This window comes from Notothenia rossii (genome assembly GCF_949606895.1).
Source record: "Notothenia rossii genome assembly, chromosome: 11".
NCBI classification, from domain to species: domain Eukaryota; kingdom Metazoa; phylum Chordata; class Actinopteri; order Perciformes; family Nototheniidae; genus Notothenia; species Notothenia rossii.
This window is the reverse complement of record NC_136910.1, coordinates 11,440,570-11,453,041: the sequence shown is the minus strand read 5'-3', so window position 1 is coordinate 11,453,041 and position 12,472 is coordinate 11,440,570. Positions and strand designations below refer to the sequence as shown.

At 38.0% G+C, this 12,472-nt stretch overlaps 1 protein-coding gene across 1 annotated transcript in view; it reads left to right on the top strand.

Moving 5' to 3' along the window:
* atrnl1b (attractin-like 1b) overlaps positions 1–12,472 on the top strand; it is a 74,953-nt gene that overhangs the window by 44,577 nt on the left and 17,904 nt on the right. Inside the window, exons 22-25 of the mRNA XM_079658475.1 lie at positions 62–140; positions 2,204–2,361; positions 5,141–5,202; positions 9,670–9,748. Of these exons, the coding sequence (XP_079514601.1) occupies positions 62–140; positions 2,204–2,361; positions 5,141–5,202; positions 9,670–9,748 (378 nt within the window). The remainder of the gene's footprint in view (positions 1–61; positions 141–2,203; positions 2,362–5,140; positions 5,203–9,669; positions 9,749–12,472) is intronic.

The following is a 12,472-nucleotide window of genomic DNA, read 5'->3' as shown; positions in this document are numbered from 1 at the left end:
CGATATTCTCCGTTTTTTTCTATATTTAATTACATTCATGTTTTGTGTTCTCTGTCTGAAGGCTAACAAGAACTTGGACATGTCCATTAACGCATCCAACAACTTTAACCTGAACATCACGTGGTCGGTGGGATCCACAGGTACCCTTTATTTGCAGTGAATTTATTGATTAGTAAAAACTCCTTGCTCTATATTATCTTTCTATATGACAGAAACCTTGACAATGACTCAACTGTGTACACATCCCATTAGCTGGTGTTACATCGATTCCAATCTAATCCCCATGGATTGAATAATCAGTCCATTTCTTAGTTTAGTTTTAGATTAAGTAGATGGATTTGGGAAAATCTTTCCTCATTGTATTGTGGATCCAACCATTAGTCTGTGAAAATGCTTATTGCGATCTTCGGCGCAAATTTGCATGAATTATTATGCAGTTGAAACATGTAAAACATTCTAAACCAACAACAACAAAAGCCTTAGGTCATAAATGCTATTAGAGATTGTAGTGAAAAGGCATCAGCATTTTAAAATGTATGTCATATTTTTATGAAATAGATATTTTTTTAAGCATTGGAAGATTAAGGCACTAGACATTTTAAATCTTAGGATACGTCCAAACTGCCCCCCTTCTTTATAATTTGCCACATCCACACAACATAATAAATACACAGTTTGTCCCAAGCATCAATAAGAACATTAAAAAAGGATTTTATATACTCAGTCCCCGGCTTAAAGACACCTTGTCTTTATTTATTGTCAATGAAATACCCAAAAGGTCCTATTCAAACATAGTCACCTACTTCCATAGCATTAACACAAATAAGCCATGAATACAGGCTTACATACGATCAAAACCCTTTGTTTTAATATTTCCATTCACTTTTAATTATATTTAATGAAAATTATTTCTAATTTGCTTTCCAACACCAATTACTTAACTGCCCCTCCAGGTGCCTGAGGCATAAACAATGAGTTTATAATGTAGATAATTCAGTTTTTCGTTTGATAAAAGAAATGTGCTTATTACAATAATAATTTATTGGGTTGGTATATCAGGAACAATAATGTCCGCTCTGTGGTTAGTGTGTCCTGTGTCACTGTTCAGTGGGTTTTATATGTCCCCTGAGGAGAGACGGCCAAGGACACTGCAGTCGTCCAGGTCCACCCTTTATCCCCCCCCCCCACTCCTCTCAATGCAGCCGCCACTTTCTCCCTCCCCACAACAATAGCATTTTCCAACCACTGAAACACGTTAACCCCCCCCCACGCCACCTTAACCTTTTGTTTCAGAATACCCGCCGTCATTAATATTTGAAGTTGGGTCCCCTTTTCCCCCACAAAGATATTGTTTCTCAGAAGGAACGGGAGCCTCTTCACAACCGACAAGAGCGTCGGAGCGCCTTTGGGTGGGAGGAGGAGGAGGAGGGTGATTTCAATTAAGATAAACATGCTCACGTAGCCACACTGAAGCTGTCATTTTCAGTCCTTTTGTTTCAGAGCTGTGGGTTGGAATGTCAATGTTGAGGACCCAGTAACAGGAGGAAGAATAAGAAATGACTTGAAACATTAAATAGAAGGAAAACAGACTTCAATCCAAGTGTGGCTTGGAGATTAATTCGTTTTATTCAACTATTAAAAACACTATAACGTTTACAATGCCGTTTTGGCCATATTTAATGTTATTTACCAGTTTTAGGCTGTTGTTAAATGAACGTACACTCCCTTGTGAATACTGAACATAACGGAACACAAACAAGTATTCATAAAAAATAATTGTGGATCTGCGCATGCTGCATCCGCCCAAGGGAACAACATGCTAAATTCTAGATCTCACATATACTCAATGCATTAGCGGAGAGTGGTGAAATGGATTCAAATGGTGACTATGTGCTAGCATGACTCAGTCCTGACCTATGGGCAGCAGCAGCACACATTCCCTCTATCAAGCTGCGCCTTTCTCCCACGTCCATTTAACAATTAAATACGGACGGCATGTATAATTACAAAATAAAAGCTCGACTGTTTTAGGTCAACCCAAAAGAAGCTAAATGCACTTAAGACATAATAATATGAATTGCTTATGAGAGCTTTCCTGTCCCAAATGGCTTGATAAACCCATTAATGGTTTCATAATGATACGTTGCTACTCCGTGTCTGTATGTAGGTAAGTATGCTCAAAGTTAACTCTTTGCCCCAACAGCTGGAACCATCTCTGGAGAGGAAGTGCCCATCGTGTCCAAAACTAACATCAAGGAATACAGAGACAGTTTCTCCTGTGAGAAGTACACCTTTAGAAGCAACCCCAACATCACCTTTTATGTCTACGTCAGTAACTTCTCATGGCCCATCAAGATCCAGGTAAGGGTGAAGCAGCAAGCACAGTGAACTAATCATTATTCTTGATCTATGTTGCTATGCTGTCTTCTAAATTGCTCACTACAGTATGTTCATTGTCATTCCATTGATAAACAATTGTTCCTACATGCATACAGAGAGCAGGAGCTTATTGTTGTTGCTCAGGGTGATTTCAAGTGCACTTTATTCTAATTACAGATTTAATGAGGGATGGTTAGTGTGCATAGGTGCACAGCTGTCTCCTTTTTGTGCAGGCAAAAGCAAAGCGCCGTTTAACCTTTCCTACCCCTCTTTCTGAATAGAGGAGATTGAGGCTTTGATGTGGCAAAAATACAACAAAGGGAAAATAAATACAATTTGCTGTCAGTTATTTTGGGTTAGCAGGAACACAATCATTAATTTGTTGTCAGAAAATGTTTCAAAAAATAAGGTTTATTCTTGCAGGCTTTTAAATAAATGGTAATGTTCCTACATATCTGCCAGACGCGTAAATACTCAACTTTCTGGCAACTTGACCATAATCACCTAATAGCTTGTGATTTATGTATGCCAAAAAAAGCCATTTAGTCTGCAAAAATTGCATTGGAGAAATTGTACATTTAAGCGAGACACTTGTACTCAGCAACATGATAGATGCTTTCCTAATATTATCACACAATTCCCTTTTTGCTAATTAGCACGCTTCCAAGTATTGATTTTTAGATTTGTTCTGTGCCTCCCTTCTACAAGGTAGATGATTGGACCACGCCGTGGTGATAATATCTCAGGGGTCGGTCCATCTGTGGAGGTGGCCCAGTAATAGTTTTCTATTAGATTTCCCGGCCAACAGTCACTTATTTATTATGGACTGGCCTGAGCTGTTAAAGCAAATAGCTTTTGTAACAGGATAGGGTCTTTCTTCCTTTGCTTGCCTTTATGATGCCGGGGTGAGAGCGTAGACCTGCATGAGATAAAGCAGAAATTGAGAATGCACTTATGAGCCTGGTGTTTAGGCGCCTAACCCATCAAAATAAGCATTTCAATGTTGGTAAAGATAGCAACGCGAGGTTTTGAGCTTTCTGTGACATCATTATGTGTTCGTATAATTGTTACCCAAGAGGACCACTCGATGTAATAAAAGTCCACTTGTAATGGAAGTACATTTTCAAATGATGCCATTGATCGGTTCACAAAGATGAATTGAAATTAGATTAACCCCAAACGTATTGCTTTGACCTCGTAATATGTGAAAAGCAGACCTGCCAGCGCTGAAAGAACTGCCCCACTTACTAAAAACGCCAGAAAACATGTGTGCTTTTCAGTCATTTTAGCCATGTCAGCGAGCATCTCATTTCAGATCACTGATCTTATTATGTAGCTAAAAGTGTTAGAGAAATTGGTTGGAGACGTTAGACAAGAACACTAGACTCTGTACTGCTATAATCAACTTGAACTTTGTGTAAGACAAATATATTTAGCCCTGTAGCTTGTCAATTACAAGATAGTTGAGTGATAAGCAAAAACAAACCTACTTTTCTTCTTCTCTTGGTAATACATAAAACAAATTCATTAACCGTCCGTCATTGACCTGAATCACCAAGAATCATTGCTTTTGAATTTCTGCCTCATCAGTATTCTTAACATCCACTATGACGCACATAATCAACCTCTAAAAGCTCATTTTGAGCCATATTGCTTAACCCTCCGTGCTACGAACCGGGGGGGGGGGGGGGGACAGTACTGCTGCAGATGACGTTGTGTTGTCTTGATGCTCTCAGGGCTAAAGGCCTTCAAAGCATCTACAGTAGATAATGACGTGTCACTATGATGTGGCCTATCAGATGAGATTGAGCTGCTGGGTATGTGCAATCCTTCTTTTGATGAAGGTAAAATGTTATTTACTGCTGATATAAATACGCTAATATAATATATATATAAGAGAGATTCACTATATGTTGTATATCTTGACATTAGGCTGTCCCTTCACTTAATAGAATCTTATTCAATTTAGGGAACAATTAAAGTGTTAATGCTATAATTGTACCTTTCTCACTTACAGTAATTTATTGAACTGGGATGTTTTGGGGTAGTCTTAAATGCAGAAACAAAATACGTAAAATAAAAAACTGCAGCACTTTCCGTCTTTGGCCTCGAGTCATTAAAGCAACACTGCATTACATTACATACCTTTGCATCAAAATGCATTCATAAATATGATCCAAAGCTTTAAGGCAACAAAAAGTTATTTTTTATAACATGTGGATTGTGTTGAAAAAGAAAGCTTTCTGCTTTGTTTGTATCTTTGCCCAACAATCTTCTATAAAAAGTAGAAGCTTTTAGTGAAGAATTCTCTCCAGTGACCTTTTAACGGGTCCATTCTGCTCTTACTGCCGACGTGAACTGTCAACACTAGATCACGTTAACCCCTTCACAATGTCACACGTCCACCGAAAATAAACTCAAGATTGGCTGTGCTAAGTAGTTCCCTTTTTTAGAGTTAAATATTTCTTTATCAAAAGAAACGGTTCAAGTGGACTGCCTACAAGACCCTTCACTAAGTCACCCTGACCTTAGTTACATTATGTATAGATCATTCTTTGATCTCTGACAATACTTTTGTTAAAAAAAATAATAAATCTTTATCACTCTTTCTCAATACATTTTAAATATAAAGTTCAGGTTTACTAACCCTAACCCCATTTGCATTGACTGATTAATTCTGATTAACCTTTTAGTATAGTCATTTATATATACATTTTTCAAGATGTTTTTATAATTTCTCTTCTCTCTTTCCCTCCTCTAGATTGCCTTCTCGCAACACAACAGCATCATGGACCTTGTCCAGTTCTTTGTTACATTTTTCAGGTGAGTGAGTCCAATATGTAACACACTCATTCATGTCATTTGATTCAGCTCTTCAGCAGTCAAGAAGCATCATCCAGAATTTGACCCGCCACCTCTTCCTGTTCCTCTCCTGCCTCTCGTGGCTTGTTGAGTTACTTGAGCCTGTTCAGTTAACCAAGTACATGTAAATGCTTCTTATGTCTTCAAGGCAGCAATTTTCCTTTTTGGAGTGCCAAATGAAGCAGCCAGTGACCAATTAAATAGGTGAATATTGCTCTGCGAGTGCCATCTAAAGAGCAGGCATGGGCGATCAAGATATGAGGAGCTCTTTAATCATTTTTCATCCGTAGAGCTGCGATGGAAATCTTTTCTCATTGAAATGTTGAAAATGAGTCAATTGAGTTCTCTCAAAGGCACTGAAGTCTGAATACATTAAGAGGATGCGAGTATAATTGGAAAATGTATGCTTTAGGTAAGATATCGGCCTTTTTTAGAAGCTTCAATAGATCAGCTTTGACTCCCCCCTTTTTAAAAGAGGTCTCTCTCAAAGCTTTGGTTACCGTATGCAAAACCAGCAGTGTATAAACTATAGTGGTTTGAATATTGAACTCTTTGTTATTGGTGTGACCTTTCATTTTCTCCCCTAACACTGATCGTTCCTGACCGTAGTGCAGTTTCTGTGTATAAATGTGCGTTTACTTTATTTCAAGGTATGCTCCCGATGGACTAACATATTATCTGTGTAGCTGTCAAGGTGGGAATAGAAGACAGTCTTTGCCCAAGGCACCTGCCCGTCATTGCCCAGCCGACAATAACTTTCCCGAAAAGCTGTCACACGATCAGTTATCTTCTGCCTCCATCCGATCAAATTACAGTTGAACACCCGAATCCAGGGATTTTTGGAGCGAAAGGGGAGAAGGACAGCTTATTTGATCTAAAAACATTTTAAATAGGGTCACAAAAGGGCACAGGGAAACATGTAGTTTGTCTTTTTAAAGTAACAAATTAGCACTTTTCCTGGGCATTACTATTATTCCTTAGAATGTTTTTGTGTATTATCCTTCCATAGTATTAGTTTCTATCAGTTTAGTTCTTCTTAATATAATCAAAAGTAACCCCAAGGAATCCATGACACAGCACATAGATTTCCCAGTTTACCAGCGTAAATCGTTTCCCATCAGTATGCATTGCAATTTCTTTCTTTGGGGGGGATTTGAGGGGATGAACCTGCGGGAAACATAATCAGCCTGATGACAAAATGTCAAATCACCCCACAGGGTTTCTAGACCTCCTTGTATGAGAGATAGGGGTGAAGAAATGATGCCATGACTGCTAACACACGCTTGTCCCTCCTTCTGTTGTTTTTCCCTTACAAGTTTATTCAACTCTCCCCTCAAGCTTTTTTCAATACACGCCGTTTAACAGTATTTTTTTTTTTACAAATGTTCCACACTGATACCTTGTCTCAGTGACTTCATGGACAATATTTACTTGCACAGCACTAAGTTGTTACCTAATGAGAGTCTGATTGTTTTGTGTGTTCTGATTAGATACTGTATAAAGTCTAATAGGACACGGCTTCACACTTTCAGTGGAACCCCAGGGTCTAATCTATACTAATTAACACGTGTCATTCATGTCACAGTGTGTGTGTGTGTGTGTGTACAGAATCTCTAGTTGTGTACACAGTTGAGTTATTTCTTTGTTTTCCAACCATACACAGTAGACTTATTAAGAAGCATGCACACGTTATCTCTTCATCAACTTTATTCATTCAAAACTGAACAAAAACTGTAAATAACATTTTAATATTTTTAAAGAAGTTCTGGCTTGTAGATCACTAAATCATTTGCTACCCTACAAGAAATAATTATGTGTTCCTATTTGGCATTTCAAGGTTGCTTTTTCTACATAGGATCATGTTTTAGCAGCCTATAAAGCATCTAGGAAGCAGGTATAGAAAATATTGATTGCTTTTCCCATTTTGTAACTGTAGCCTCGTGGTTACAGAGATGATCATGTATTCAACATTTTCTTTAGTTACACTATATTAAGTAACATATTTTGCTGTGTACTACTAAAAACCTTTCTGAGATCAGTACAATTAGAACAATTGCAATGTGCGACTGCTCGTTTGCTTTCATCATGAGTAGTTAAGTTAACACCTGCTGTTACTAACTATCGGACATCAATAAGTACTTGTAGCTAACTTAAGTGCATCCTTTGTTTGAAGACTTGTGTCCTTCACTACCTTAAGGCGATAGAACATGAATGACTGCAGAACTGCTTTATTAACAGCTGAAGCAGAAGGAACAGCAAAGAGGATTTAAGCTGTCTAAAATAGTGATGATGAAAGCCAAACACCTGTCTAGGGATTTTTGTCACTTCTGCCACATGGAAATGTCATTGAAGCCCACACAGCTCCCCCCCTTCTCCATTCACTGTTATCTTCAAAGCGTTCTAAGATGGTGCAAGTATTTCTAAAAGAATGAAAGTGTGTACCTCTCAAATAAATGCTACTTTTATAAAGCTTGGCGGCCCACTCTTTGCTTTATTTGAGAGGCTGAAGTGTTATCACGCTCCTCACAGACGTTATCGTTCAATTGACTTGCAGGTGTGGCCGGCAAAATGAAAGACTGCGAGCTAAAATATGAAACAAAAGGGCCTGTGATATTGGAGCTAGTCATGTGTCTCTGGTGAAATGTGCTTATTGGACCAGGCTGCCCTTTCTTTTAGAAATGTGGCATGTCCCTGAAGACGAGGGCTCATTGGTCATATTACATTACGGTATAGGTTTCAAATCCAAATATGATTTTCTTTGTTCCTGGACGACAGGAAAAGAGTCCTTCTCATCCAGTGGGTACAGAATAGAAAGAAGGATATCATCAAATACGTGTTAGTAAATGAATATCGATTAAAGAGTTCACCTTTTTTGCCATGTTTTTTTCACCAAACCACATTGATCAGTGTCTTATGTGTTGCTGTGACAACGATCTCTTTCCCTTCAGCCCATAATAATCCTACCGTTCTCATCTGTCACCAGGATAATGAAGTGGAAGCTTTCAATCAGTCATATTTTTATATTCAAGCAGCCCTCGGACCTTGTTGAATTTCCCTTGACTAATGATTTTACTCTTGGGTTATTAAGTGAAGTAATCGGCCAAAATATTCAGTTTGCCAAGAAATTGATGTGATACCTTTTCATATCATATTCGTTTTTTTAAAGTAGGAGCCAAACTATGAATTAGGGATGCCAGTGATTATTCTATTATTCGAATATTCGTTACAGTCTCCATAATCGAATATTATTCGCCAGGGCTGCCGAATAATCGATTTTGATCATGGTCAGTTTCTGGCAACCCTACTATGAATATTCAAGTCTATCCTGTTTGAGGCAGTAATAATTACATGTTACATTACATTACATGTCACTTGTTAAGGCCGCTACACACCAACCTGAGACCAAAGAACGCGTACCGAAGGCATCCCGACTTTTACGTCCGCTACGTCGCCTGTGTCGGCAACGCCGCCCGCCTACGAACACACCTCAAAGACTTCAGTCGACGAGTGGCAATAACTGTCCTTACCAGCAGGCAGCGGTAGTGTGTATTCGTCATTCAAAAGAGGCAACAGCCAATCAGAGTGATTTCTTTGGCCGACTTTCTTTGTTTCTTTGTTTGTTGAATCGGCCGCGGGAGGTGTGAAAATGTGCCGTAAAGCAACGACGGTGCGGGACACACCAACCTGAGTAGAACGCCGCGAATGCCCGACTGCCTCCGACTTACGTACTCAAAACAGCGGACAATCCCCACAGGAGCAATTTGGGGTGAAGTGTTTTGCCCAGGGACACAACGACGCTGACTGCAGTGGGGTTTGAACCTGTGACCCCCTGATCCCAACACCAAGGCTCTATACACTGCGCCACACGCCTCCCAATAATGTAGTTGCTAAGTAGTTTTTCACAAAATACTATATCACCTATTATACAGTAAAGGCTTTAATAAAATCAAAAAACGTGTGCAATGCATATAGATATAGGATGCAAAGCAGCACAATAAGTACAGGACATATAACCTTGATAGAAATCTGTGTAATTCATTGTCTGAATTAAAAGCGTAAGATGTGAGTGCATTTTGAAAGTCAAACTTATTTGGCAGACATGAGGAAAGACTCAAATGTGTGCGTTAATGTTTAAATATATCAAGAAAACAGTGTGAAAATACAAATGATTGACATGTAAATTCCTAAAAAATGCTTGGAAGAGAATGTAAAACCACAACATTTGTTAAAAAATCCAATATATATTGTAGATAATCTTACAATATTCTAGGTTGCATGTTCATATTCTGTTAGTATCTACTGATGCTTTGAAATACCCAAGGGTTGACCGCTACCTATATGCAATGGAAATATGTGTGTACTTCCTCGGGTACAGATGTTATTAGTTAAAGTCATGCTGATTGATATTGTTTCCTCTCTTTCCTCCAGTTGCTTCCTGTCTCTCCTCCTGGTGGCTGCAGTGGTTTGGAAGATCAAACAGACCTGCTGGGCTTCACGACGGAGAGAAGTAAGTCCTTAAAACACATTCTGTGGACATATGACCATTACAATATTTAAAAAACTTGCAGTTAACATTGTAGAAATACTTTAACAATATGCTAGCTAAGGCAGCATTATTGTTAAAATCTAAACAACAATCGAAAAGGTCAGTATGTGTCAATGGCTAGTGGCCAAGTCGTCACATTTTAGAAAGGTTTATTTTCTCCAAAAGTAAATATGGTTTAAAGTAGAGATCATTCAGAAATGAATGATTGAAGTAAGTCGAGATACTGTGAATAACTCAAGGAAAAGGGGATAGAAAGTAACATTAATATTCAGAGTTTCTTTGAAAGATGGGGTTGAGAAAAGATGGGGATGAAAGATGAGATGACTGGCAGTACAAATAAATAAATAAGAGGGCAAGAAAGAGGAAGTAAGGAAATGGAGGAAGTGCGCAAATATATGTAAATTCAGCCGTGAACTCAAACTGCATGTGGTGGTTCCTGGTTTCTTTAAAAGCTGCCATCATTTCCATCTCTTCAGACCCAATCCTGTATTCTCCTAGATGCTGTCAGATACTTGATATCAGGAAGTTTCACTTGGTGCTCATCCAGCCTTATGACCCGCAGTCTGCTAATAAAACTCCCACAATTTATTTCCCCTTTGGGCATGACATTGATTATCAAAAGATCCACATTTTTATACCCTGTAATTGATATATCAAAGTAAACAAGAATGATAGCTACCGCAACTCGGGAATCATGCCTATCCAAAGAATTAAAGTCAATAAAAGTTAATGCAGGCAGATGGGCTCACGTCATTGAAATTCTGCTCGCTTTTGCTGTCTGCTCTTGGCATTCCCGTCATCTGTTTGTCACTGCCCTTCAGCTGCCACATGAAGACAGATTCATATTTAAATTAAGATCTCTCATCTCTCAATTTCAGGTGATTGAAAAGTTTTGTCACCAGCCAAACTAAATACTTCTCATTCTCTGAGAAGGACTGACAGTTGTTTGTGGATGAAGCATCAGCTTGTATTTATTAATTAAAGTTACGTTAAACTTTTTTTTAGCAACAGGACATTATTTATTTATTTAGCTTCTTTTTTTTTAAAAACATTACATTCCTCATAGTGATCTTATTTCTGAATTTGACTCCTAAACCTTTTTGTTGGGTTTTTGCTACAGCTGTAGTTGGCTGCTGATTTTTGATTTATCCAGGTTTGATTTGAAAAGGTTTTAAAACTGTAGCTACAATCTGACTATCCTAATCCTTTATGCAGTTAAATCCTGTTAAAGGTTCAAAATATAGCCGTCATACTGGTTAACCAGTTTCTCAAAAATGTCTGCCACATGGCTTTATGAAGCTGAGAAAAAGAATACCTTAAGGTTCCTGCCGTGGCATTTTCAGCTGCCCTACTTTTGACCAGAAGATGTAAAGATGAGCTGTTTGTTGGTCACCTCTTCCTGAAAGCTGTGACAGTCTTCAGGGCTTCAGTGCCTTTTCAGCTTTGCTTGTAGACTTTAACATCTCATGTGGCTGTCAACATTTCACATGTCCAAAACCAGCAGGACAATTTGAAGTGATGTTATCTAAAGTAGTTAAGGTCTGTCTATCACCCTGCCAGAGTAAAATGCTTTTATGTTTGGAATGGGGCATCCACTTATGTAAGTACTCGAGTCTGGAATGTTTTTAGCTATAAGGTCAAACCACTATAGCTGTTTTTATATCTGCAGACCTCAAGCTGCAATCAATGTAAGCTTTTTATATAGGTGTAGAGCCTTATGTTTATTACCACCATTATGACTGATACAAAAAGTACCCATTTAATAACACAAACACACATTTATCATAGAATTGAATACAAATAAAAACAACAGTTTGTCCTCTGGCCAACCTCCAATTTAAATATTGTTCTCATTTGTTTTACTCTGTTATCAGACAGGTGCAGACATAATAAATCTCTCTTTAAAAAAATGTATATGGAACAGTACATTTTTGTTTTGTTTATGTTTATTTGCTTTCTTAAAGGGAAACTATACATTAAAGTATTAGTCTCTAATTCAAAGTGCGCACAATTTCATGCTGCGGTTAACAAAACCAAAAGTGCATTTGTTCTTGTCAAATTTAAAGTATCATATGAATGTATATTTTTAGTTAAGCATATAAAGATGTTTCTATATTTCCCCCCATTTAGACATTTTAAATATTAAGAATTATAAACTGTGCTGTTATTTTTTAGCTTCCTCATATGGTACAATACAATCAGCATTTGTCTTAATTAAATGCCTTTCTTCTTTATATGGCCAATTACAAAAATCCCAGTTCATTAGATTTGTATTGACCAGTTTTTGGAAATGAAGAACAAGGTATTATGAAAGAAAACATCTCTGGTTGTGCTCTACGATTTAAATTGTTCCTTAACTGTCCATCCTACAATGTTATAGGAATCCAATGCTAAATCAAAAGAGTGCCCTTTGACGTTCATCACATACAAAAAAGTGATCCAGTTTGTGATGGCATTAATAACAAATCATTTCCCAAATGGCTTGTAATAATAGCCGGCAGCCTTGTTGCATACAGCATCCCATCATAAAGTAAAGTGAAGTTAGAATCAGAGTTTCAATGGAATTTGTGATGACTCACTTGTGTTGAGAGACAGGAGCGAGTCTTGTATGGTATCAGATGATTGGCTGAGTGTTATGCCTGTTTCATTTAAAAGGGCTTGTGATCAGCCCATGCATTTACGAGG